Raw genomic sequence first — 22,817 nt, 5'->3', positions numbered from 1 at the left:
CACCAGTGGTCTGACACTGGTCTTATATGCAAGTTCTTTGGAGTTCTTAGGACAAGAGTACCGTATCGGTATAAGTGGCCTATTTGCTGCTGTGATGTTGTTTATGCTTGGACCATTATAAAGGTTGTTAGAATGAATATTTTAAACAGTTCTCTCAACAAAATAGTGACTTACTTTTATATTTCATCACCACATCCATGGGACTTCATCAGAATTGTGACAGAAGCGTTAAAGCTAATCATGTGATTCATAAAGGTTGTTGGTAAATTCCACACGTAAACTTGTGTGAATGGCTAGTTTTCTTTAGCACTGATTCACCTAGCTTATAGCTAAATTCTTTGGGTGGTCTTTGTGTCTCTCAAGGAAAAATCACTACTAAAATCACAGAGATCCTGTTTGAGTGAGTCAGTACCAGCCAGCCTTATGGTATAGATAAACATTATGAGGTTTCTTTTTAATCAACTTTGGTTTGGCAGCAATCATTATCAGTGGGATCCCATTGTGATCGCTCATCCCGGGTATCACAGTAGATTTGGTAACAAGAGAAGGATTTGATGTGAAAAACAAGTCCAAAACATTGTTGATCCTTGTGGGTTCACAGACAACTTGCTCAAGTCCAGTATCCTTGGTGATGTCTAAAAGGCAATTGGACAGCGCAGAATATTCCCCTTGGTTTGACAGATCAAGAGTCACAATCAATATCGGGAAGTTAAAATCTCCACCAATCCAAATTCTGCTACCATTAGAGTTCTTAATTTTACTAATGGATTTAGCGAGCTCATTCATATGCATTACTTGTTGCATGGTTTTACCAAAATCTGGGATCTAAAAAGCACCTACTGTGATATCCTTGATATCAGCAATCTTTACAGTAGCCCAGACACACTCACAATCTGAATCCAGGTCAGGTCTTTCTGTAACTAGGAAATCATTCTTGACCGCTATCAAAACACCCCCTTTGGGTCTACCAAAGTCCCTGTCTTTCCTGATTACAGAAAAAATTTGGGAGGAACAATTCACTGCTGTTAACTGAATTGTGCAGGTGTGACTCTCAGTCCCGCCAATGCATATCACTCTGTGCATATCACTCCGTCGGTCGTACTACAGCACAGCTCTTTGATGTGTGTATGACCATCCTGCACGCCATGTACGTACTGTGAAATGTGGCAATTTTTTCAAGGTCATGAGGGTCTTATGAGGTCAAACTTTGTCGGCCAAAACATTGTTGGATTTTCATGAAACTAAAACCTTACAAATGTACAATGTTCCAGGTGATCTTGAAAGCAGCCAAGAACTGTAAATGTGAGGAAAGAAATGTAAGGTATTTAGGTAAAGGAGACGATCCTGTATAAACAGTAAGTGGAGTGCCCATCTCTCTTTCATTGGCGATTGGACCAGACTCCTCCATATAATGTTGCTATAGAGGGATCGTTACACCTCCTCCACAGCGAGTCTGTTACCTTCCCAGCATTTAAGAATGCCGGTACTCATTTATCTGGGTGGAGAGGAGTAATGGAGATAAAGTGCCTTACTCAAGGGCACAACACGATGGCGTCGCCGGGACTCAAACCCGCAACCTTCCGATTATGAGTCGGAGCTCGTTCCGCTTGGCCACCGTGCTCCACGAGAAATGAAATGCTACAATATTACAACTGGCTTACAAATGTAATGCTACAATATTACAACTGGCTTACAAATGTAATGCTACAATATTACAACTGGCTTACTTAAATTTTACCATATTTTTGTCAGATTTCAGAAGCTCAGAAATTGAAAGAGGAGGGCAACAAGCACTACAAAGCAGAGAACTATGAGAGTGCAGTGGCTTCCTATACACAAGCATTGAAACTGTGTCCTGAGACTGATGCTAACAGGGCTGTGTACTACAAGAATAGGGCAGCATGTCATCTTAAACTGGAGAACTATGACAAGGCACTCCAAGATTCATCAGCAGGTAAAGAATTGCACACCGTCAAATTGAATGCACTTGGTGTTTTCACCGAAAAGATTCTAAATGTTAGGAAATAGTGTAGGAACATCCACATACCGAATTTCGTCAAATAGTCGCCCCCTTCAAATAAACGCCCCCCACCACTTTTTCAAAAAAAGATGTTTCAAAATGCCGATATTTCCATGCTATCTTGTGTAGTAAGCTTACCAAGTTGTCCACATGGTCGATAATAAGCGTCAATAATTGGCGAAAATCTGGATCAGAAACCCGGAAGTGAACCAGAAGTCAGTGTTTCTAGTTCATAGTTCGTCATTTTAGCGTGAGTTTTAAGTTTTCCTAATGATTTTAACGGGAATTATCGTTCTAAAATTGACCTTGAATAAACGCCCCCCCCCCCCTTGGGAAAATGTAACGTTTATTTGACGAAATACGGTAGTTTACAATGGTAAATCATATCTTTGTGTATGGAATTCAACTGGAATAGCCCAATATACAGCCTATAGTAAATGACTACTTAACATTTCATTCCATTTTTTCAGCTTTGGATATCACTCCAGGTGATACCAAGGCCTTATTCAGAAAATGTCAAGCACTGGAATCACTGGGAGCGCATGAAGAAGCCTTCAAGAATGCCGCATAAACTTAATCAACTTGAACCCAACAATGTCGCTGTACAGACGATGCTAAGAAAACTTGGAGAACGGATCAATGAAAAGGTAAGACTGAATGCTAGCTTTTATTCAACCTCATCATATATAGGGACTACAACTTATAAGTTCCCCTAATACTTTTTTAAAATAAGCGAAAAATATTTTCTGAAATGTAAAAATGTAAAAAGGTTTGTATAGTTCTATTTGTTTTACACATGTGGACCAATTTATAGCATCACACATCATTGCATTCAGTCGCAATGGTTAATTGTGTAAGAAAAGAGGTCGTTTTAAAAGTTGCATCTGAGTCCATATAACAGTCAGGTTTTTTTTAATATACACATGAATAGACCTGGCCTACTGTATCTACCAAAAAGCGTTTCAAAAGCGTAAAAAGCGGCCAAAGTTTAAAAATCTTTCCTGTGTGGCTTTTCACCCTTTTTAAACTTGGTCCCATTTAGTAAAGTAGTATTAACATGAAGAATGAGTCCTAATTTTTACATGTACTCTTATAGGTTTAAGACTGTTCGAAAGTGGTGCAATATGACGTAGGCTACCGTATGTATTATCAAAAACATTTCAAGGTTTATGTTTTATTATATTGCGTGATCATAAAGAGTAGTAGAGTATTATATATACTTAGCAAATTGACTGTCAACCTGCTACATATAGGCCCTACATCTGTACATAAGGCGCAGAATCGCACATGACGATGAAGAATTTAACAAAGTGAGTATTTGCTACAAAATACATTATAACGTCTACACGGAAAAAAACTTCAATTACGCATACGAACATTAATTCATTTGCTCTACAAAAAACTAAGAAAACCAACAAGTAGCCTATAGATGACTTCAGTATGGGTCTTTAAAACTTTCATAAATGGGACCAAGTTTAAAAAAGGGTGAAAAGCCACACAGGAAAGATTTTTTAAACTTTGGCGCTTTTTACGATTTTGAAACAGTTTTTGGTAGATATTAATTCTTTTTTGAGGTAAAAAAATATTGGCGCTAAGTGGTTCTTTGTAGCCATGCGAGGTGAACTAGTTGGCTATCCATATTTCAGCGGTTAATGGTGCTTTGTAGCCCTAAGCGGGCAAACTAGTTGGATATCCATATTTGGGGTGAGTGGTTTTTGAAGCTCCGAGGGCAAACTAGTTGGATATCCATATTTCGCTGTTAGCGGTTCTTTGTAGCCCTGCGGGGCAAACAAGTTGGATATCCATATTTCGCGGTTAGCGGTTCTTTGTAGCCCTGCGGGGCAAACTAGTTGGATATCCATATTTCGCGGTTTGTGACCAGTTCTAGTGATTTTAACGACCCGTAACCACCCCAGTCAGCTGCATACCGCATCCAGCTATTTTAATTATCAAAATACTAGTTTTTTAATGCTATGGGGTAACAGAATTATTAAAAAAATTAATAGCTGAACCCAATAGTTCAGCCAAGGACTGGAAACGACATATTGATGACTTTATATAGAGTGCATTCAATAAACCCAAGGCGGAACGAGAGTTGCTAAGTAACCGCTATCCGAACCATAAACACACATGCATGATCAGACAACGAGTATTCAATTTCCTCATAGCATCCCACGTTGTTCACACGTCAGTCGAATTTGGCGGTGTTGGTTTGTTAGCCCTCCAAGTTATAACATCGTTCACTTTGTGTTGAACATTGTATGAGGGCCTCGCTGTAATAACATAAAGATCAGTATGATCAGTGTGGTATCACAGAGCAGACCCTTGAGAGGTTCTGCTCATTTGGCTCATTTGCATGGCAGTCGGACTCGCCATTGTATTTGATCATTTGTGTATGGAGAGCAATGGCGACCCGTCATTGTATTTGTTCATGTGTGTATGGAGAGCCACTCTTGGAGCCCATGGGACTTAGGCTAGGTCCTCAGGTAGAGTCAGACGCTGTATGTACTAGAAACGCCCATGTTGATTCTGCGTTCATTCAATGTTAGCATTTAATTTGTATTGCCCGGCGGCCCCGCGTAATGGAAAAACCTGAATTTGTTACATAAAAAGAAATGAAAATTAAAAAAAGCAAGGTTCCACCTGAGTACATATTAAATTGGTGTAGAAATTGTTTTCAAATATATATATGAATTTAGACAAACATACGGGATATAATGAACCTTTGAAATGCAGCCATGATGACATGATTTTATTAGTCGTTTTGTATATCATAATACCAGTATTTGTAATTTTATATTATATAGAACTAATATTTTGCATCATAAATGTGCAGTTCATATGCACAGAGCGATTACTAATCTTCAAGACTTCAAAATAACATGTTACTAAGCAGGTAATAGGTGCTGGCCTTGTCCTATTGTACTTGTTCATTTGTGTATGGAGAGCTCACTGACCTGTTAATAGAGGTCAATGGGATAGCTTCTTTATGGGGCACTTCTCCATCGGTTTCAGGCGCAGTTCATTGAACTCAGCGGGATTCTATTGCAAGTGCTTTTATATTATTACAAAACGGATCGTGGTTATTGCCTTGACAAATCTAATACATAATTCATACCAGGGATTAATAAATCCACTTAATCCAGGGGTGCGGACATTTCATTGGTCGCAAACCACCGGGATTCGATACAAGTTTGCGTTGTAAATGAATGCGTGAATAAGAGTGTCATCCCCTTGGCACGATATTTGATTTCTGAAAATACTCAAGTTGCCGTTCAAAATGCCTAAAAATCATCAAGATATTGCAATACTGTCTAAAGTGATGTAAAATTGTGGCAAATTTGTATGATTTATCGCACATAATTTCTGCGAAGCGTGGAGAATCATTTACATAGGATTTTGGAGAAAAAATGTGATAATTTTAGGGAAATATAGAATGGCAGAAGAAACAAATAAAACATTTTCCTGGAATGTGTAGACCATACTCTTTCTGTTCCTATTGATTTGGATACTGAAATAATTCTTTAAATGAAGCTGTTGGGTGATTTATGTTGGCGTTTCTAGAGTGTGTCATTATTGGCAAACATCTAGGGATATTGTTGAGAGGGCACTCGATTCACGAGATTTCTTTTGCAAGAACGCCAAAATAGCACCTAATTTTGTTGGTTTTGCGACTGAAGAGTGTCCGCACTATAGATTTCTGCCATGCAAATTAGCTAGTGTCAGTGGGTAAGAAAGTGGCATCTTTTGAATCGTTAAGACAAGCCACATAATCTTATGTAAAACTCTGCTGGGTGTTTCGATCATGTATTATGCGTGTTTGGTCAAGTGAGGGTAATTTGTACAGCATCAACTTGTGAACAAGTCATAGAGGGTTTGATCATGCTGATGATGTTGCCATTTTGGACGACTTCTGAGTGTTTAAAGCCCAAAATGAATGAATAAAATCGTGTATGAGATATTTTGGGGATATTTGGGTGCATTGGGCACTTATGGGTTGGGTATAATAGATTTCTATGTATACAATTAAGTCTGATATATTTTCGATGGAATATATATTTTCACTTGAAAAGTTAGTAGTTTTCCGAATTGCAATTTCTGAATATTATATAAAAGGTGAGAATAAGACTATAAATGTAAGAGTATGGGATAATTTTGATTGTTAATAAATGCTAAACGCGGCGTGTAGAACATCAGCAATATCAGGGATTCCCTTGATTCTTGCAGTAGCTTTTATGAATAGAATACAATAGTGGATACAATAGCGGATACAAAAGCGGAACAATAGAGCTCTCTTACGGGCAAATAAACCTCGTCGCGTTTTGCTAAATTTCACTTCTTCTTTTTCATGAACTAACCATTATTTTTTAAAACTTGTGGCAAAACTTCGACCGAAGTTTTTAATTCTTTGCGAGTTGACTCCTATGGATATGTATGAACTCAGATGGAACTTTTAACACTCTTTAAAACGGTCCCTTTTGTTTTACCATTGTGACTGAATGCAATGATATGTGTGACGCTGTAATTTGGTCCATATGTGTAAAGCAAATAAGGCTACACATACCTTGCTACAGGTGTGCATTTTGTCAAACATTTTTCGATTTATTTAAAAAAGTATTTTGGGTGAACTTATAAGTTGTGGACCCTATATTACGCTGAACACATCAGAAGGGTTAGTCACATTTTGTTTATGTGCTTGTACAATGTACCAGTAGTATTTTCAAAACAAAGAATTTGAAACTGAAAAAATTGCACACCCCGCATCAATCTTTTCTTTAAAAACTACCAGTGGTGTCAAAAGTGTGGTGGTAAAATAACCAACATAAAAATGGAAAATATATGATAAGTATAAATGCAAAAGCGACGGGTGATGCATCGCAAAATTAGGCGATTGGCCATCACTCGACGATCGAGTATAAATTCAGCTTTAGGGTTATAGGGCATCACCACCGAAACCACCCTGGCAATGGTTAGGGTTAAGGTAAATCCTAGATTTTTCCTTTTTCTAAATTGTAAATTCTGTTTTTCAATTGCCATTTTTCATCTTTTCATTATTAAAAAAATGGTAAAAAAAATCGAGAAATAAAGCCCCTTTATTTTCATCTCGAGTACAATTAATATTTGCACTTGCCAGTTCCTGATAGCAATTATTGATGTATACATATATTGAATAGGCATGCATATAGTGCCGGGAACCAAGTTACAGCAGAGATGTAAGACTTCCGAATTCGGAAATGGGGCCAAAAAATCCGAAATGTAAAAAAATGGTTTTTTTAACATTTTCGAATTGAATGATGATAATTTGTCATAAAAGAGCAAAAAAAAATTTTGTGAGGGGTAAACCCCAGCTAGGGGACCCCGTTGCACGCCTTTCATTCGGCTCGCATGATTTTCAGGAAGTGGATCACTACCTCACTTACATCTCTGTTACAGGCTCTCAGTGAAATATTGCGATAGTCTGCCATCAAATTTTAAATTTTAAAGAGATGATTTGTTGAAGAGATGTTTTTAATGACATTATATTGAAAGTAATACGCCCTGATGGCACCATTTCATTAGGAAACTGGATATGAATTACTATGATGTTAAATTTAACAAAATCTCTTTGTTGTAAAGTGTAAAGTGAAAGTGTGCTGAGGCTTGTGGATCAACGTCTAGGCATTGTGCCTATAAATCACTGCGCTTTTTTGTCTGCCTTATGTATACACAGATCAAACAGAATTCATCAACCAACAACAAAGTGGAGCAGATGTTCAAAGCATTATCACATCAAGACAAACCAGATGTGGAAAAACAAAGACAAGTGAGTATGTCGGTTTATTGTAATGGCTCCGGAACCTGTCCCTCCTTTGCCCCTAGTAATGAAGGTAATATTAATGAAAAGACGGAAAGAATTTGTGCCAAGATGATTGTGGATGGAGTCAACATTTGAGAGGAGCCAAACTGGAAATTTGCTGCCTATATGATCAAATAGTGAAAAACAAACCACAATGTTAGTTGAATGCGAAACATAAACCTCATTGTGTAACATTTTAGATGAAAGCTCAAGATCTTAAGCGGAGTTAACGCAAATGGGAGAAATCATTGCAACTTGAGATTCCAGCAGAACGCTTTATAGTGTAACATAATATTTATTGTATTCCTGCTTTTGTGCTTTGTGCGGAAGGGGGACTCTGCCTTGCAGAACTGTCCTTCCAAGACGTAGAATTGAAGAGACAAAACATTGTCCTTACAAGTTGCAGGTTATCACATACCTTTTAGATGGTGTAAGTTGTCCAAAGGCTGTTCCTTTGTAGCAACATATCATGTAGCTGTCACTACAATCTGTTAGGTGTTCAAATATGTATTGTGATCATGATTTGACAGAAAATGTCTTTTCCTGTCTTGGTTTAAATGTACAATCTAATCCTGCATTTGCTATTTTGGATAATCACCTCTCGCTGGACTAACAAAGAGCAACTCCAACAACAGTTACTGCCAAAGAGAGTGTGCACAGCGTAAACACGGAAGTGGGGCTCTGATTGGCCGATTTAATCGTCTGGCAATCAAAACAACAGATGCGGTATTCTGATTGGCCGATTACGCATCAAAACGTTGGTCAGCACAAACATAGCTCTACATATGTCGCTCATTAACAGGGCGCTTGCGTTAATCTGAGCAAATGGCTGCTGTTCTTCTCTGAAAAAGAGTGCAAAACATTAATGTGTCTGCTTTATTTTACAGGCTGCTCAAAATTTAGTTGTATTAGCAAGAGAAGAAGCAGGAGCAGAGAAGATATTCAGAGAGAATGGTGTTGGCAGAATACAGAGGCTGTTGGAAACTGGGGATGAGGAGGTGATGTTATCAGGACTCAGAGTGCTCAGCTGTTTATGTAAAGGACATAGGGCTAGGGTAAGTGTGCTGCAGTGAGGATGTGACAGGGCCTAGATTTCGACGAGAATCACATAATTGATTCTCGTAAGATGCGGTTGCGAGAATCACCTTCCCTCATTGTATCATATAGTTAGTGCAGTGACTATGATGGATTTTGATTCTCGTAAAGAAAGAAAGCTGAATTTTGTTTTTATAGTATCAAATATATTCCCTGTTGTTAAATGGTTTATGGAATGATGTGGGGCCATTATGTAGTGGTCATCGACAACCTGTAAAGTGAGCTGAGGCTTGTGGATCAACGTCTAGGCATTGTGCCTGTGCACATAGCGCACTATAAATCAAGCTAAATCACTGCGCTTTAAAAAAAAAAAAAATTGTTGAAATGCAGTGGCAACCACATTTTGGTCACAACTACAGAATTGGAATCTTCATGTAATGGTCATGTTCACTACTGTTATCATCAGACATATCGGGGACTGCTGTCCCTAATTTATGACCCTTTGTTTTATCGTAATATTTGTGTACATTTCAGGCTACAGCAGTAATGAGAGAGTTCACATTACATACATTGGGTAAATACATCTCATCAACCAAGGAAGAACTTGCCAATGCAGCAGCTACAGTATTACTCACAGCATTGAAAGCAATGATTGGCACCAATCCAAAGGAAGTCAAAAATAAGGATGAAGCGTTGGTTTTAGGTAAGATGCTTTTGGTTTGAGGTAAGCTAGTAGTAATGTGTGGTATTACTTACTGGCCTTTTGGATCAGATAATTGGCATATGCATTACAGAATTTCAATATTGTTAAGTTGAATGATTCTAAAACAAAATCCATGGTTTATACAGCAAACCAAATAAGTGAACATACCCCAAGTTAGAGTTGGTGATGCCAGAAATGAGACTACTACTGATGTTTGCAACTTATGAGTTATGTTTGATTCAAAATTTGAAAACCTTTTTGGTGCATATAGAGGCTTTTGATTGAGATTGAACCATGTTATTGTATTTCACAATGTGAGCTTTGTTTTGTAGGAATTATAATTATATATGAGATTCATCTTGTCAAAACCATTTAATCATTGGTGTGATGGTAGAGGATTCAACTTCTTTTCAGTTGACTGGTCACTGACAGAGGGTGTACTAGCACCCAGAAGAGGATTGTTTACTAAGAACATGTATTATATGGTTGGTTGTGTCTGGTAATAAAAAATTCTTACAGACAATAATATGCTGAAGGTAATTGTTGGCACCAACACAGCTGAAGCCTGGAAGAACCTTTGGCATAATCCTGATATGAAGTTTCAATGTTATGCACCATTCTTTTAACCAATCAGGGGACATAAATCTATGCATGATGTATAATATAGTGTATTGATGATTGTTTTATACATCATTTATGCTGATTTAATTGGTTTGATTGGTTTTTCAGATCTGTCTGAAGATTTCAAGAAGATGCTAATGTTTTTACTAGGTCTACTGACTGACAAGAATGTATCTGGATATGGACGAGATGCTGTCATTGATATCATCATCAAGTTTGTACCAAGACGAGAAGGCACTGGACGTGCTCTTACTTTCATTACTAATGGAGGTAATTGTTAATGTTAAGAGGTTCATGCACAATGTCTTAGCTGGCCACCTGTATGCCTGTTACTTTGGATGGGCAGTTTGCTCCTCGGAAGGGCATATTTAAGGGGGTACTACACCCCTGGCCAATTTTGTGCCTAGTTTTGCATTTTTCTCCAAATTTTATAGCGCATTGGTGACAAGTAAGATTTGTATATTATAGGGGCCAGGACTACAACTACTGCACTGAAAATTCAGCAACTCAAGGCAAGTAGTTATTGATTTATTGATCAAATATTGGTTTCCCTCATTTTTGACTGTAACTCCACAACTGTTGTCTGTGCTAAAATAAAATTTCCAGTGCAGTAGTTGTAGTCCTTGCCCCTATAATATACATATCTTACTTGTCACCAATATGTTATATTTTTTGAGAAAAATGCAAAAATAGGCACAAAATTGGGCAGGGGTGTAGTACCCCCGTAAATAACAGATGTTAAATTTGATCAAAGCTATTGAGAAAGCCTGTTAAGTACAGTACATTGCAAATGTACTGTACTTAACAGTATGTAGCAATAATTCAAAAAAGCCATTCTCATGCCTCCATCTTGGATATTCGAGTAAATGTAAACATGCTACAATAATTTCATAAACACTTTAAATGATTATTCGTCATGAACAGTTTGGAAATTCACCCTGAACATTGATTGGTAATATTATTGAATACCATTTTTAGGCGATGGCGGCATCTTGGATGTGCAGGCAGGGAAGGGAAATCCCCAGATGTGGCCTGTTCTGAGGAAGTGGTAAAGATCAAATTAGGACAGGCAATTTTATCACAATGACAGGGAACCCTCAAAACAAAACTGCCAAAAGAGGTTTTGATTTAAACATGTTTAGGGGCCAATGACATAAAGGAATTTTTCCTCCCCAATAATATTATATGCACAACAGTTGATATTCATAAGGAAATTGCATAGCTTGAAAAGTGCTTTGACCAGGACATTCCTGAAGAATGTGAGAAAATTAAAATTGTGAATACAAAATGTATGCTTACAAGAACGGGAGCAGCGTGGCACACTGGTTAAGGTCTTTGCCTTTAGTGCAAGAGGTCCCGGGTTCAATTCCCTGCAGGACCAAAAAAAAAAAATCCGCTCTCCCCGTGGCTCATCTGGTAATGGCGGGGCAGATGACCCATGACAAAAGACCTCGTTACAGTTGGTTCCGATCAGGGTGATAAGCCCGATTGTTGGATACACTTGACTGTCCTGCAAAAATTCCCCGACCAGCTATCTACGGCGACCCCCCCTTCGTTCACCAGGTCACTTGTGCCTGGCAAGTTTCGTCTCCCTAGATATGCAACATAAAAAGGAAAAAAAAAAAGAACATGCAAATTCAAAGTGGCACAAATTAATGGTTCCTGTTGCCCTCCAGGAAACAAAATGGCAGTAGCTAATGACACCAAATGTTTGTGTTTCAACGAACTGACTGATGATGGATTTTTTGAACATGATGTATAACAAAGGCAGTATGAAATTAATGCTTCATATGACAACATAAGTTCAAATAATTGGGTGTGTGAATATCACAAAAAGGTATTCGAAACGGTATGGGCATACCGTGCATTATTATAACTTTGCAATCCAGTGTGGTTAATTTTTCAGCAATATTGGAGTTTGTCCATTTCTATTGCAACCGGTGGCATAACGGTACAGGCTTTACCTCACAATCGGAGGGTTGCGAGTTCGAGCCCCTGGCGGTGCCATCGTGTTGTGCACTTAGGCAAGGCGCTTTACCTCACTTGCCTTTCTCTACCCAGGGGTAAAATGGGGAGCTGTTCTAAAGGAATAATGTCCATTGAGCGCCGCCCAAAGTTTATGAGCATGCCTTGGGCATTGTATGGCAGCTGACATATTCTAATGACAGCGGAATAAATGTAAAACGCTTTGATACATGTGAAAGGCGCTATATAATTGTCAACATTTATTTATTTATTTTTTAATTTGTTCAATAGGCATTATAAAGGAAATATTTGTTGGCAAATAAAAGAAATACAAATTCCCCAAATAGGTCATGAAGAAGAAGATACATTTTGCAAATTTACTTCCTAGAGCTTTATCGTTTCTCTAAGTGTCTGGATTACTTTTTTGTATAACCAGGTCTGAACAAGCTTCTGATAGTGGCTGGACAGGTTCCTGAATTGAAGAGACTCGGTCACTGGCAATACCGTATGCATACATCTGTAGCCATGGATAAGATATATGAAGAGATGGGCAGTGATAAGAATAGAAACTACTTCAAGGATCTCATTAACAAATATCTCTCGTAAGTACCAATGGCACCCACCCACCCACACATACTCAGGCAGACTTTCAAAGTTTGTACAAGTCCCATATTTGTCATCAGAAGACCTTCTTTTTTCAAAACCTGGTCTTCCAAACTTCATTAGAAAAACAGTGAAAGTGCATTTCTTGTAAATATCTTTAAAAATTGTATTCAAATATTGAATGTTTATGATTTCAATGGTAGGAATATTTTCATATGGTGGAATATGGACTGACTACTACATTTTTGAGGTTGGCGATTGATCGGAAACAAATTTGAAATAGACATTAACTTTTGCAGATTTTTGGACAAATTTTTGTCAGTAAAATGTAATAAAAAATACACTTATGCACAAATAAACATGTGGCATAAAGTTTCATAAAATTAAGTAGAATTTGGGATGATGTTTTTAAGATTGAAAGTTTTTGTAATGGGTTTTTAATTCATTTTATGGACTGGAGTCGCAGTCATTTTATGGAGTCGCAGTCATGCGACATGCCATGATAGACCCAGTGGAGTGTTCACATGGGATTTATCACCTGTGAAATATGGAGTAAGAAACCGAGAGTGGGTTAATATGTGGAAGCTCAGTCTGAAAACCATTTTCGGCCCATGCTGCTCTCAGGGTTGACTGTTGAGCAGGGTTGTAGCTAGGATATTTTTAGTGCTGGGTGGCATTTGATGAAAATCTTGCACATTTGGCAATTTTTTGCTTTAGTAGACCAAATTCTTGACTAATTCAATAAAATTATGCAATTTTGGCCTCTGGGTGGTGGGCTCCAGTGCTGAAATTGAAGCTGAGTGGTGGGTTCCAAAACTGAGTGGTGGGCTCTGCTGCCCGCCACCACCCAATGTAGCTACATCCCTGTGGTTGAGACAAACTTATCCAGCACATAATAATGGCAGAGAAAAACGTTTGTTCGCTTCAATGTAAATAAATATGTGAGTGATAAAAATTACGCTTCTTCATTTTTGTTTACCATGATACATGTTGGGTTTATGGGGCATATGCATTGTCTTTATGTATTGTTTTCAATAAAGTTAGTGTCAAACCAATTTCTGAAGTTGATATGCCAAAAGTCAATGACTCAGGGGTTGGACCACCACCCACCCCTACCCCCAACATTTACATTGGGGGACATCCCTCCGTAAAATCCAAAAAGAAGAAAACAAAAACATCTATGTTCTGTCTACTGGGAAGAAATAAACCAGAATTGCCATTTGCATAGATCTTTTTTTTAGCACAATACTGTGTTTTGCGCCAACATAGGATAAAATTTTGCACAATTTTGCACACTTTGTGCGTATTGGGCAGATAGCATGAGTGAGAAAGAAATAGGGATATGTTTTTTTTTCATGCTGGGTTTGCGAGCTACTGCAATCTGCAATCAGCGATAGCATGAGTGAGAAACGGATGGGAATATTTTTTCTGTGTGACAAAAATGGCGTCGAGTCGCAGTGTGCAAAATCGAGTGAGAAAAGGCCGAAGAAGTACATGTACTATTCGAAATACAAGTGTGCCAGTTTCCATGAAGAGTGGCCTTGCATTAAGAAGTTTTCAAAGAGTGAATATCACACGTTTTGCATAACATGCAGCACTGAGTATTAGTGAAAAGTGTTGGAAGAAACGATGTTTGTAAACACATTCTCTCTGATAAACACAAGGAAATAGCGGCATCACGATCAAATACAGCAAGGAGGCATTGGTTCTTACTTCGCGAAAATTGACCGATGACGATGTGACTAAAGCGGAGTGTTGTTTACAAGATACTTAATAGAACACAATATTCCAGTCAATTATGCATCAGATCAAGCATGGCCACTATATTAGACAAATGTTTATTATAGTTTGTAATGACTGAAAGTGAAATGTCCAAGTTGAATTTGTATACACTTACTTTGTGCCAAAATATGCTGATATCATTGCTAATTTGTGCAAAGAAAGGGTATCATAATGGGCTTCCTGAGGGTCCTAGACCCTACCTGTAAGTGCTCGCTCGCTTCGCGTGTCAATCTCTTCAGCAAAATCTCCCAAGTTTTAAAAACCCAATGTTAGCATCTCTGTGATCTTTATAGGATATGAGTCAAAAAAGCCAAAAATCACATAAACAATTTATCATCTCGTATCACAATAGTTTATTTACACATAGTATGCATGAAGGTAGTTTGAATTAGCCAGAAAAAGCCAGTAATAATAATAATAATAATGGCCTTTTCAAATTCAGATTAAATCAACACACAAGTCGATTGGTACACACAAAGATCTGCCTTATCGGTTCCTTCTTTCTTATCATCCCTGTCATTCATCAAAATGGGATTGGACCAAGTGGAAATAAACCATAAAGCATGCCTTCTAATCAAAAGGCACATTGAATATTAAATTGATTTTTGATTTGATTTGTTCGGGATTTGACAATCCTGGATAACCCAAGAAAGCCTCTATTGAAGCTTATTTCCATTGGAGTCCATTTGAATACCGGGACGGGTTGGGAACAGTCAGGGGTTAACACCCTCATCATCATCATCAGTCGGCTGCGGAGCAGGCGACTACAAGCTTTCTCCAACTAATGCGATCTTGGGCAAGCGAAACAATTTTGTTTGGCTGCAGCATCCCTTCAGTATCTCCCAGGAGGTGCTGGACATACTGTAAGTACAGTGTGCGTGGTCGTCCGGTTTCTTCTTCCCATGTGGTGGAATATAAAGCGCATATTCTTTCACAGGCTCGCCATCTTCAAGACGCAGTATATGGCCGAGAAATTTGAGTTGATGAATCTTGACTCTGGCAACCAGTGGAGTGGTGTTGGTCAGGTTGTAGATGGTTTCGTTTGGAACACCCTACTCTTTTTTAAACTGGCTGCAAGATACATGTACTGGTATGGCTCTCTGCACACTGGACCGACGGCTTAACGTCCCCTCCGAAGGACGGAGTACTTTCATGATTCATTTACCCAATTCTGAATGAACCATGGGAAGTCTGAATTTTAAAATCTACAGAGGCTGCCAAATAATTTAAGTCAATATCCCAGCAAATCGCCACTACTGGGAATTAAACCTGGGACCTTGTGCACTAAAGGCAAGTACCCTAACCATTGCGCCACGTTCTCCACTTGATTTATTTCAGCCGGTTTCAAATTTGCTTTCTTTGGAGACATTTAAAAAAGGGTGAATATCATCACCTTGTAAGTCTTATTTTAACAGTAGTCCTTTTTATCAGGAACATTTAGCGTTCTATTGCATAGTGGTCATTAAAAGCTTTTACAAAACTACAGATTTGACCATTTGTGAAATGTTCTCCACTAAAAGCATATCAGATGATGATATCATAGATCTGTCTGGCATCAGACTTTGGCCAAAAAAAAAAAGATTGTTTGCTTGTCCTCCACCAACTTTTTCAAAATTGGGTCGGTCGGTCTGTCTTTTTTTTTTAAAGGTCATAGCCAAAACATGACTGTATGCCTTAAATTAGTTTAATAAATAGCCCAAATAGTTGATATTTGAATAATGGATATTTCTCTACTGTATACCACTTCATTCATATTTTTTGAAACAGCTTAGAAGTGTGTAGAAACTGTAAAAAAAACTTTTCAGGATGTCAAAAATGTTCAAAGAAAAAAACCTTTTTCTGGAATTTCCAAAATTAGGGTCGATATTCATTTGTACAGTAAAACAAAAAAACCTTTTTTCCAGATTTCCCAGATTAGGGGCGGTCGGTAGAGGACAAGCAATCAATCTTTTTTTTTGGCCATATCATAGACATACATTAAGCTTGATGTTGTTTATCACTGATATTGAAATGACCTCAATTTTACTCTTTTGAATTTGTCTCAAATTTTCTCAACAAAAAGTTATTACATGGTGGTTTGGCATCATTAAAGTAACAACTTTTGTTTAAGAGAATACACAAAAAAGTGTGAATTCATAGATATGAACAATTATAAGTATCACATAAAATACAAACATACACATAAAAAGCTGTGTCCTGCTGTTATTTTCAGGCATGAGAATTTTCTTGCTTTTGCAGGATTTCATGCTTTTTTTGGTCCAAATTTCCGAACTTTCTTTTAATTTCAACCCGTTTTTGGCCTTTTTAGCCTCTTTTCACACGCCTTTTAAGGCTTTTTTTCAAACTTTTCAGACTTTTTCATGGATGATCATTCTCATGCCTGTATTTTTGTTGAACCATGAAATGGTCTCAGCCTATATTAGTCTTTCTTCCTTACTCAGCAACCTTTAGGTCTTAAATCGATATATTGCAAAATCCCAAGAAGGTATGATCCCCCGAGTGATGTCACATGAAAGAGAAAAAATGAAAGAATATAAGGGAAGTATTCCTCCACCATTACAAGACCTGGGTCAATATACATATGGATCCTTTTCATATCTTAAAATGCCAAAAGGTATGGTCCCTGAGTGGTGTCAAATGAAAGAGACAAAAGTAAGGAATATAATAAAAAATATTTTCCCCACCAGGGGTGACATTCCTCATAAGACCTGGTCCTATATTTCTTAAAAAGACTCGGTCAATATTCATATTTTTGGTCTTTTCTGCATGAAATATCTAAACAAACAAAAGTGTGACCCCCGGGTGGTGTTACATTAAACAGAAAAAGTCTAAATCATGTGGCAGTGGTTAATGCACTGCCGAAGCCTCATGGTTCAGCTATATGGTGCAGTAACCGCGCTAGTTATGTTAGAAGTTCATTTAAAATTATTTGTTCATGATGATGTTCTTTTTCCTATTAGTTAATTTCAACTTGTAGTTTATCATCATGACGTAATTCTATTCAATAAACTCTAGATAATGTTTTAATGAATCCACACTTCCACAAATCCACACTTAACTGTAGATTTGTGTAGAATAGTGGTGATTCGTAGAAAATAATATACAGTTTATTGAATAGATTGACATCATAGCAATGGTTTAATTGAAAATAATCTACAGTTTATTGAATAATAATAATAATAATAATAATATGGAAATATATAACGCGCAAGCATCCGTCAGAGCCGCTCACTGCGCAACAACAGGAATATGACCAAAGGGGAACATGATGAACAGAGCAAATACAGAAAATATACAAAATACCATAATAAGAAAAACATTCTACACTACAAGTCATCAGCAAAAGCGATATTAAACAGATGTGTTTTTAACAAAGATTTAAAAGAGTCCAAAGTAGTACAGTTTTTAATGTGAGTTGGTAGATTGTTCCAAAGTTTAGGAGCACAAATGACAAAAGAACGGTCGCCAAAAGAGTTGCTAGATCGTGGTTCCTGAAGAAGATGAAGGTTGGCTGAATGAAGTCCAGTGCGCCCAGGTATACATGTATAAGTGTGCAGAAGATCGGCGATATTTGATGGTGCATGTCCATTTAGTGATTTGAAAACAAAAGTGAGGATCTTAAATTCAATGCGTTGTTCAGTGCGTCAGAATAGACTGACGTCATAGCAATGGTTTAATGTCTGAAAAGTATGAAGAGAGAGAGAGAGATGGAGAAAGTGTTTTTCATCACAAATGGTTTCTAGTCTACTCTGGTTAATATTTTTGTCAATCATCACACCGTCAAGCAGGAAGCATGGTTCAGGAAACTTCTTGAAACTTTTTGTGTGCATCATACAAAACAACATTGAAATACCCACATTTGAGGACTCATTAGCCCAGTTTAAGTTCAAAGTAGGTGAACTTAAACGATCGGTCAGCTCTTAGACAGACTTGAGTCAAGCCAATTTTGACCAAGAGTGACCAAAACAACATTAGTAAAATACACTTGAGATTAGATGACCCACTTAAAACATCTTATAGTATGTATGTTAGTCTGACATTGCACTTTGACAACTGTTTGTCAAAAGACATGATTCAATTAACTTGTTGACTTGTACTTTTCCTTCTTCCATTATCTGTACAACATTGCTGATGACTTGGCCTAGTTATGCTACACAAGGATCCACAACATGCTCATCTATCAGGGCACAGTTCTTTAATCCTAATACATTTGCACATTCATTTAATGACCTTTGACAATTTGGGTACATAAACTCATACTCTGCAACTTGAGGTCAAATTTTGCACTGTGATTGTTTAATTGAGGTTATTGAACTATGCCATTGCGATGAGGTCATTGTGGTCCATGGTGCTAGTTCAGCTTCCTTGTTCTAAACCATAAATGCTATGTGTATTTTTAGTCTAAAAAGGCTACGCAGATGTATATTTTTGTTGGATTTTTGGCCCTTTTTTTTGGCCAATTTAAAACAATTTGATATCCTGATGATTAAAAACAACCCTCAAAAACATTTAAACATATTTATTCATATGATAATGATACAAATTAAAGGGAATAATCAAACATAATTAGAGTTACATGTATAACTGATGCATGCTTGGACCACATTTTGTAATTTGTTCTCAAAATTACAAAAAAGTACCTTATATTGTCTGAAGAAGCCAAACAGTAAATTTACAGGTTTGAAACACAAACATTTATACAACATATTTTGTTAAATATTGATTCTGTATATTGAAAGAAACGCTATTACCAGGTTCTGCTAGAAATTGCTACTTTCCATCAGTAATATTTCAGTTGGTTGACAAGTACGAGGGTTGGTCAATATATAATGAAAGTAGCATTGTACTAACTGTTTCAAATTGAGTATGCAGATGAAAATTTTTAGAGTTTCTCAAAGTACTCTCCCTCTGCCTCAATACATTCTCTAAATCATCTTATCCAATTATGAAAGGCCTCTGCATAGTTCTCTTCTGGTATGGACTTCAGACACTGATATACTGCACTTCCAACAGCAATTCTGTTTACATATTTTAATCCTCCAAGCTCCTTTTTAAGTCTAGGGAAGAGCCAAAAGTCACATGGTGCCTTGTCAAGGGAAAACGCTGGATGTGATAGTATACAAATGTCATTGGTGCTAATAAAGTCCTGTACAATGGCTGATCTGTGAGTAGGATTATTATCGTAATGCATGAAGATTTGTCTCATTTCTGTTTCTGGGTACTTGCTGGCTAGTTTTTCAGTACTTATTCCTTTTGGCCTTGCACATCACAGTCATTATGCCAAAGAAATTATTTTATGCCAAACTACTTTTGATTTGTTTAAGAAACATATTTCCCAATTGTAGGTCTGTCATTTTTTGTGAAACTCCTGGTACTTGAATGTACAGGGAAAAAGTGTGGTAAATATTGGTAAATATCAGGAAATGGTCATAAATTTTTAAAGCTTATTGTACAATGAACTTGTCTTCTCGTACCTTGCAGAGAAAAGTTCAGTGCCAATTTGATGGAGAGTAACATGGAGGCCTTGACAGCCATCTCTGCCTTATTACAAGGACCATACGATGTTGGACAAGAACTGCTGAGCAAAGAGGGTGTTATGCAGGTCATGGTTGCTATGGCAGCAAGTCCAGAACCACTGCATCAGGTGAGTGGACAGTAACAGTATGCAAATCATGGCTACAGTGTGTTCACCTCGGTCCAGCCAGTGACGTCAATATTTTTGATGCACCTGTATTTGGCTATTCCAGTTTAAATCCATACACCCTCTGTGAAAGACATGACCTTAATCTGCTACACAGGGAGTGTGAATTTCAAATGGAGTCACCCATTCAGGTAACCTCATTTGAAGTATGTGTGAGAGATTAAGGTCATGACTTCCATACAGGATGTATGAATATCAACTGAAATAGCACAATGAGCATAAATACACTTGCCTGTATTTGTGAGTCAATATGTGATTTTCTGCGAACACTGTCAAATGCGATGCATTTACGTCAGTGACTCTCTAAAAGGGGGAAAATACTAAGCCATAACTAGTTTATTCTCAAGTATAAGTGTACCTAATAGCATGCAAATATTCAGTGTCATTAACAATAGGATTTAAAAGCTTATATGGGTTTATACTCTGCATGTCATTTGTTTGACTGCTTCGCAATCAGCATCTTTTTAAGAAAAAAGTGTTTGTTTTTCTGTATCTTTGGTTTTATTTGTCTGCTCAGATGTTTAGTGAATTTCATCACTTGGTTCAGTGCACGTTTGTATTGTTAACTTGATTCCTGTCTTTTGCCATGCTAATTAGTGAACACCAATTATAATTGAATACCTGAGTGGAAGAAGGGCCCAACTCCATTTTACCCAAATGAGTTTATCATATTTTAAAAGACCTGTACCATTGCCATTGCAACATTATCATTTCGCAAGTATGTTATAATGTAAACGCATCCCAAAAAGAAAGTATCCAGTTTGATTTTGGTCCGTTAAGTCAAAGATGTGGTCATAAATCAAGATCTGTCAAAAGTATGTTACAGATAAAGTTATTCCGAGAGTTTGATACCTCATTAGCCCAAATCGATGCAGAATTTATGACACAATGACCTTTTGAATGCAATCATCTCAATTTCAAAAGTTGCAGTAAATTCCTATTGATTTGGTTGTGCTACTCAATAAGGGCAGCGATAGGTCAAGGCTAGGGAAGCATCAGAATCTCGCTGAGAGCATGGGCCGCAGATGTCTGACAATCATTGATGCAGCAGGAGGACATATCCCATATGGACTTTGAAGAATAAACAGTAAAACATTGAGGAAGGAAGAGTATGTATTGAATAAAACACATGAAGTGGAGTCAAACAGCCTTAGACCGTCTCTGTTATTGTGTACCTTTATGAAGAATCTTGAGAAGCAGGAGAACAACATCGATAGGAATTACTGCAACTTTAAACATTGAAGTGACTGCATTTAAAAGATCACTGTGTCGTTAATTCTGCATCAATTTGGACAAATTAGGTATCAAACTGTGCGGAATAAATTCATCTGTAACATACTTTAAGTAGGTCTTGATTTAAGACACCCTTCTTTGATTTGTGGACAAAAAGCAAACTGGATACTTTCTTTTTGGGATGAGTTTATGTTCATGTATCAGTTCTAAAGGTCCCTCAAGATGAAAATAGTCTAAAACCTGTCCAAATATTGTGTTTTTGTTAATATCTAAAAAAGTGTTGATGGAGTTGGGCCCTTCTTCCACTCAGGTATTCAATTTGACCCAATTGAAACTGAATTTGTAAGTCAATATGTGATTTTCTGTGAACACTGTCAAATGTGATGCATTTACGTCAGTGACTCCTAAAAGGGACAAAATACTAAGCCATAACTAGTTTATTCTCAAGTATAAGTGTACCTAATAGCATGCAAATATTCAGTGTCATTAACAATAGGATTTAAAAGCTTGAAAATCACATATTGACTCACAAATTCAGTTTCAATTGGGTCAAATTATAATTGGTGTTCACTAATTAGCATGGCAAATGACAGGAATCAAGTTTTAAATGATACAAACATGCACTGAACCAAGTGATGAAATTTTTGGCACAGATGTAGAGCTTCCAATGCTAAATAATTCTTGAAATGGGATTAAGTGAAACATTAAATATCAAGAAATTCAACGTTGTCATAAAGTCTATTCCTTCTTACTGTGAACAAGCTCTGCTTCCATGACCAGCAGACCTCCAAAATCCCTGGCAGCACAGAGCACAGCTCCCAGAAAAGAATTGAGGTTGCAGAAAAAAAATAGCAAAAAAAAATTATAAAAAAAATTGTTTTTTCAAAGTAAAAAAAGCATCAACCAGGGATGTTCTCAGCCTTTGGGTCCATTGATTCTGTGTTTATTTCTGCCATTTTGCTGTACTGAGACCAAAGTATAATTTATACAAATTATAATGTTGTTCTTTTTGTATGCTAAATTGAAATTATTTTGATAGTTTGAACATTTGTGGCTATATGTTTCAGAAATATTGGTCATAACAAAAGGTTGGCACTAATTAAGGCGATAAAGCATCTAAAACTCCAGCATGAGGTATCTGAGCTATCAAATTTGGGCAAAAATTCTTAGTTTTGGAGAAAATTTAAATGTTGACCAACTTTGATAAATTTTCACAAAATTATTTTTTAAATCGTAAAAAAGCTTGATTTTCACCCAAATTGCAATTTTTTTAGTGAAGTTGATTAAAAGTGAATAATAATAATTTTTAAAAAGCAGT

The 22,817-nt window shown here is 37.1% G+C and overlaps 1 protein-coding gene across 1 annotated transcript in view; it reads left to right on the top strand.

Moving 5' to 3' along the window:
- The window catches only part of LOC140144485 (protein unc-45 homolog B-like), a 166,312-nt gene that overhangs the window by 2,822 nt on the left and 140,673 nt on the right, over positions 1-22,817 (top strand). Inside the window, 9 exon segments of the mRNA XM_072166296.1 lie at positions 1,753-1,954; positions 2,491-2,588; positions 2,590-2,667; positions 7,731-7,823; positions 8,744-8,911; positions 9,426-9,594; positions 10,324-10,485; positions 12,617-12,782; positions 20,047-20,209. Of these exon segments, the coding sequence (XP_072022397.1) occupies positions 1,753-1,954; positions 2,491-2,588; positions 2,590-2,667; positions 7,731-7,823; positions 8,744-8,911; positions 9,426-9,594; positions 10,324-10,485; positions 12,617-12,782; positions 20,047-20,209 (1,299 nt within the window).

This window comes from Amphiura filiformis, unplaced genomic scaffold (genome assembly GCF_039555335.1).
Source record: "Amphiura filiformis unplaced genomic scaffold, Afil_fr2py scaffold_58, whole genome shotgun sequence".
In the NCBI taxonomy this organism is placed as follows: domain Eukaryota; kingdom Metazoa; phylum Echinodermata; class Ophiuroidea; order Amphilepidida; family Amphiuridae; genus Amphiura; species Amphiura filiformis.
This window is presented reverse-complemented; position numbering and strand designations above follow the sequence as displayed.